General features: G+C 52.9%; 2 protein-coding genes across 2 annotated transcripts; both read left to right on the top strand.

Annotated features, from left to right (window-relative positions):
- The first annotated feature begins 941 nt into the window (after positions 1 to 941).
- On the top strand, positions 942 to 2,970 carry NGA_0129800 (nonclathrin coat protein zeta2-cop). The gene is made up of 6 exons (XM_005855104.1): positions 942 to 1,097; positions 1,237 to 1,338; positions 1,601 to 1,658; positions 1,977 to 2,262; positions 2,403 to 2,528; positions 2,700 to 2,970. The coding sequence occupies exons 1-6, from the start codon at positions 1,089 to 1,091 to the stop codon at positions 2,815 to 2,817; spliced, it is 699 nt and encodes a 232-aa protein (XP_005855166.1). The 5' UTR covers positions 942 to 1,088; the 3' UTR covers positions 2,818 to 2,970.
- A 784-nt stretch (positions 2,971 to 3,754) lies between these two features.
- Positions 3,755 to 5,035, top strand: NGA_0130200 (ncs1 nucleoside transporter family; the record flags this gene model as incomplete). Its single annotated transcript, XM_005855108.1, has 4 exons — positions 3,755 to 3,801; positions 3,910 to 4,169; positions 4,329 to 4,901; positions 5,024 to 5,035. The coding sequence occupies exons 1-4, from the start codon at positions 3,765 to 3,767 to the stop codon at positions 5,033 to 5,035; spliced, it is 882 nt and encodes a 293-aa protein (XP_005855170.1). The 5' UTR covers positions 3,755 to 3,764.
- Positions 5,036 to 5,767: the final 732 nt, after the last annotated feature.

Here is a 5,767-nt window from a genome sequence, read left to right as displayed (position 1 = left end):
TAAGGAAATGATGGCAAGGAGCCCTGATTTCTATTTAGTAGTCTTGGTGATGATTACGTCATTATTTTAGGCGCATGTGTGGGTCTACATATTTCTTGGGTACATCAATAAGAAAGGGAGATGATACACGCACTCGTTTATGGTCTGACTTCACTACACCATCACGTTCTGCCCAACTTTGCACAGATTACTTCTCATATTCTTCGTTCAAAAACTACTGGGGGTGGACTTAAGAAAGACAAATAATGGCCACTTACAGCCGTTAAAAAAAAAGAAAAGAGAAGAACATTGTATCTGTAAAATGGAAAAAATCGAACTCGCACGTACTTCCACCCTTTTTCATACTCTAAAAGCAATGATTGTTTGGAAAATGAGATAAGGTCGCTGCATTTTTTCAGAGTGCTGTAGCTGTGACTTTGTCCAGTAGGAAATAGATACATTGATCGCAGCATGTTCATACCTTCCTCGATGAATCAAATCAGGAAAATACATAAAACGTATTCATGATAGATCCAACGGTATAAAGCAAAGATTGTTATCCTTTGTATACGCGCTTAGGATCGGAAAGTCCTCCCTCGTACTCATATTCTTTGTGAACAGTCGCTTTTCATGCTTTCGCCACAGCATCATACCCGGAAGTAGATGCCATTGCTGCGCCTATACCGTGCTCTGTTCCTGTCATTTCCTACCACCTTCTCCACGCTAAAACAATGACAAAAACACAGTCCTGGTGTAGAAGAGCTTGACTCTTCAACGATGTTCTTTCGTCGTTGTATGACAAGCTGTCCGACGGGAGCCTTCCTTTCATCTCCATTACGATCGCGCAGAGAAGTTGGCGATGCGCCCATGTCATGCCCTCATGATACCAGAATTACCCTCCGATGAGTTGCTCTGTAGAAAATGAATATAAAATGCAAGTCTATACCACCTTTGCTCATGTTATAGGTTACTGGAACGTTTATCGATCCCTCGCGATTTTCGTCGAGGGCGTCTAGAGCTCTGTTTGGGTACCTCGCTGCTGTCTGTTGATCAAAGACATTCTTGCAAGACTACTACTCCACTCCAAAAAGGACAAGCCTCCGCAAACTATGTCAGACGTAAGTTCCAAAAAGTTCTCCCTGCCCTTGGTTCCAAGGATCCCTTCACGGTCATTCCCCCACGTCCCTGCTCACACTCCTGGAATCCCTTTCCTTCCCGTTCTTATATCCCATCTCTTTCCGCTTACCCCATCCTTAGCCCTTTGTCCCCTCAGTTACTGCCATATTCGTGCTTGACAATGATGGTCAGCGGCTATCAGCGAAGTATTTCAACCCGATATTCGCCACCAACGCAGAAAAGGTGCGTGTGTCGATAATGGGGGGGGTCAGGAAGGAGTGGAGATGTGTAGGATGAGGCGATGTATAATCGTGCGGAAGAAGCCCGCCTTTGATATTCTTTGAAACAAAGTGACATGTATCCTCCTGAGAAGATCGTTGGGCACAGGGGGTGATGGACTCATCAGGCCGCGTGAGCCTTTTTCCGGAGCATGCCTCTTACGCCTTATATTCCCTTTCGTATCTGGGCTCCCATCGCATCAATGTGAAACGCCAATTCCGTGTAGATGGCATTTGAGATGCGTGTTTTCAAAAAAACCCGGCACAACAACGCCCGCTCCGAATGTACGTGGGGAAGGGAGAGAACGAGGAGGAGACAAGCAAGGGGAAAATGTAGCACGTGACACATGGGGGTTTGGGTGTACAGGGTTCCGATACTGTATTCATAAGAAAAACTTGAGGGCTAAGGGATCGATCCCAAGGGCACGGGAGCAAGTGGGGTGTAAAATTTTGCGAAAGACGTGGTATTTCACGCGCGGTGCAGGACGGTGGAGCGCATGAAAGGCTGTGGTGGCGTCGATAGTGAATTACCGCTTATTTTTCACGTGTTCATCATCCTCTTTCTCTGGGTTACACCACTTCACGGTCGCTTCCTGGCCTCAGCCGAGATCATAACAATAGACAACTTCACCGTCGTTTTTCGGTCCGGCACTGATGCGCACTTTTATGTGGTGGGAGATGCGAAGGAGGTAGGAAGGGAGGGCGGAACGTTAGAGAAAAAGGGCAAGCAAGGTGGAGCAGTGCGCGTCAAGTCAAAAATGGACGGCGTTTACGCACGTGGGACCTATACACAACATTTCCGTGGGGTTCCCTGGATTCTGTCACAGAACGAGCTAATCTTGGCCACTGTGCTGGACGCGTTTCGCGACGCCATTGCCATGCTCCTGCGGTACGTTCCTTCCTCCTTCCCCATCTTCTTCTTCTTTCTGTGTACTGCATAGCAATGGGAAGGTATTGAATCTCTCTCTTTGGAAAAGAGGCTGGGAGTGTGACGTTGTGGAAGCGTCTGACGCGATACCCTCCGGACAGGGGCCAAGTGGACCGTCGCTCGCTTTTGGATAATCTGGACCTGCTCATGCTCACAGTGGATGAGTTGGTGGACGGTGGAATCATCTTGGAAACGGATTCTTCCGCTATTGTCGCGCGTGTTTTGATGTAAGGGAGTGGGCGGGAGGTGGAGGGAAGGAGGAGAGTGCTTGCCACTCATAGGTTGGGTGCCCCCGTCCCGCAGATGTTCCGTCCTCCGTGAATTCATGTGTTTAGAGCCTCTTGCTTGTAAGGAATGGATTCTTTGGCCTGATCTGCGTTGCTTCTCCCACGTTACAGGCGGGGCGTATCCGGAGGTCAAAATGTCCCCTTGGCGGACATGACCATCTCACAAGCATTCGCGTCTGCGAAAGACTCCTTCATCAAAAGCATGGGGAATCGCGAAGGAAACTTTTAAGGCCGTGATGGCAGACGGGAAGCGATATAAAAAGCAAACGATGGCAACACCCGACTCATGCTGTTGACGGGGTTAGGAGAAGGGGGGGGGAATGGTGCGCAAAATGGAACGAAGAGCTCTTAAAATCGAAAGCAAGCAAGAAGTCGAAACAAGACTTTGCCATAATGTTGTAGTCAAATGTTTTCATGTTGCTTCCTCGTTGTGATTTGGGTAGACTGGGTGAGGTCCAGAGATCTTGTGTAAAAGAATTTGAGGGGACGCAAAGCTACACATACGAGTCATCCAAGCTTGTCTCCTAAAAATGGAAAAGGCAACTACCAAACTTCGAGGCACGGAATGTAACTGTACCAACTATGCTGCTTTCTTAGACCATGGAAGGAAAATTTTCACAAATAAAAGTCATCGGACAATATTAAATGTTCCTATTTAAGCGAGATAAGCGCTCTCGCTGCTTAAAGCCTCTCAGGCAAGCCTGTTCCTCCGCCTTCAAAATTTCACCTGTCCGCAAGTGCCCTGTCCGCCGCCACATTTGCGATACGTATCCGACCAAGAAGGAGGGACGAAGAGTCGGAGACGAGAAATAATAGTGCCTGCCTCGCGTCGGGACGAGACTGTAGGGATTTAGGCAGGGATTACCATCGACATTTTGTGAAGTCCTCTTTCGCAGCTTTCTACCTTGGCTCATAATACCATATTGGATAAACCCTTGACTTCCCTTCGGATTCTGACCATGCTGCCGCGAGCACACGTTGGCACACATACATGACAGAGCGCAGGAGATGTCTTGGGGACGAGGAAGAGTGTGCACAGCGGTATAAACCATTGAAATTTACTATGCCCATTCTCCATTATGAGATCCTGTAGGGATACCGAAGTATTTCTTATTTTACGCGTCTCAAAAACATTTTTTTTTCTTGGGTTCACCGGTCACACTTTGAAAGACACGCATGGGGACGGACCTAGCGCGGCCGCGATCCTTCAAAGGTAAAAATAGCCTTTTTAAAAGAATATTTCTGCTTTTATTCGTGTACGCTGCGGCCCGCTTTTAACGTTCTTCCCCGCCCCCCTTAAAATCTCTTCCCCCCCGGTCAGGTCGCCAGAGGCCCGTGGACGACGACTGGGATGACGTAGACTTGCATTGCGTAGGTAACGCGCACAGGGGCAGTCGACAGTCCCCATCCCGAAGTGCCCAGACACGTGGAAGGGCCTCCCAAGGACAGCAAGTGGAGGGGGAAAGGGCCTCGTACAGAAGAAGATGGTCGCATCCAGCCCCGACGACGGAAGTAGTGCTGGCTCCTGCGTCGTCCCTGGACCCTGTGGGTTTGCAGGAGAAGAGTTGGCGATTCAACGATGTAAGTACAGTAATTAGGGTAAAACCATCCGGGGGGAGGGATGCCATGCCGAGGATGGGAATATGTCCTTCCGACGCCCCGCTGGCGCATTCCCGACACATCCCTCACCATGCTCTGCCCCTTCGCACCCACGACGTCGCCATCCTATCCGCACGACAGTACTTCTGGCTCGCCTCCTCCCTCGCCCTCTCCCCTCCAGCCTACATGCTGGGGGTCCTGGGGTCCCACCTGGGCCTCACCTGGAAATGGTCCGTCCTGGCTTCCTTCCTCTCTGCCCTCCTTGCCGCCGGCCTTGCCGCCTTGACCATGCACGCCCCCAGCAAGTACGGCATCCCTTTCTGTGTTTCTGCCCGGACCAGCTTTGGAATTTTTGGCGCGAAATTTTTCTCCCTCCTCCACCTAGGCCTGGCTTTCCCATGGACGGCGTGGCTCCTCAGCATTGCGACCGAGGGCCTCCGAGAGGGAATCACGCGCTTCCGTCCCTCCGTCGCCACGTGGAACCCGCTCCCTCCTTCCTTCCTGCCCCCCGGCCAATCCTCTCTCCTCAGCCTTCTCTGCCTGGCCAGTAGCTTCCTCCTCCTCGTCTCCTTGCACGCGTTTGGGAAAATCCAGGCGCTTCGTTCGCTCGCGCCCGTCCTCAGCACCCTCCTCCTTGCCTTCTACGTGGGTCTGGGAATATGGGCCTACCGCCTCCTTGGCCTCGACACCGGGCTCCACGCCTACGACGCAAAGGTCCTCCCTGCCTCCCTCCCTCCCTCCCCTCCCTTCCCTCTCTACACCTCCCTGCCCCTCGCCGTCCTCCTCGGTTTGGGCGCGTGGACGACCCCCCTCCTCCTTGGCTGGGGCGACTTGAGTCGATGGTGTAGTCTGCGCCCGTCTCCGCGCCATGCCCTCCTGGTGGTTTTCCCCCTCCTCTCCCCTCTCACCACCTTTCTGGGCTGCTTCCTCACGGGCACCGTCGCGCGCGGTTGGAGCACGGTGGTCTTCACGCCCACCGCCCTCCTTTCTTTCCTTTCCCCGCCCTACATGGCCTTGCTGGGAGGGATCGGACTCTGGGTTGCCACGCTTCACACGGCCGTTGTCGGCTATCTCCTCCCGGGGGCTCACGCCCTGAGCAACGTCCTGGGACCTCGGCTTCTTGCCAATACGGGCGTGGCAGGCGGGTGCTTGGGTTTTGGTGCCTTCCTATTTGTCCTCCTCGCGCCTTCCACCGTGTTGACAAGCCGAGACGCCCACGGTGGCTCGGCCTTTGTCGGGGGGTCCCTGCTCTCGGGCCTTGTCGGCGGGGCCCTGGTCGGGGTTTTGCTCTCGGACATTTTTTGGGTACGCCAAGCCGTCCTCCCCGTCCATTATCTGTACAAAACGACGCCGCGGTTGCACAAGGGGGGGGTAAACATGGGAGCGATTCTGGCCGTGCTGGCAGGAGGGGCGGTGTTTGGATTCCCTTCCCTGTGGCGGACGACCCTCCCCGCCAGCACAGAGGGATACGGAGCAGGAGCAGGGTCCCAGAGTACGATCGCTGCCACTGAACTTCTAGGCACCATGGGCTTTCTGCTCACATTCCCCCTCAGCTTTGTACTCTACGCCGTGACATACCC

Source organism: Nannochloropsis gaditana, assembly GCF_000240725.1.
Source record: "Nannochloropsis gaditana CCMP526 unplaced genomic scaffold scaffold288, whole genome shotgun sequence".
Lineage (NCBI taxonomy): Eukaryota > Eustigmatophyceae > Eustigmatales > Monodopsidaceae > Microchloropsis > Microchloropsis gaditana.
Note: the sequence above shows the minus strand (reverse complement) of the source record. Positions and strands in the feature narration are given on the sequence as shown.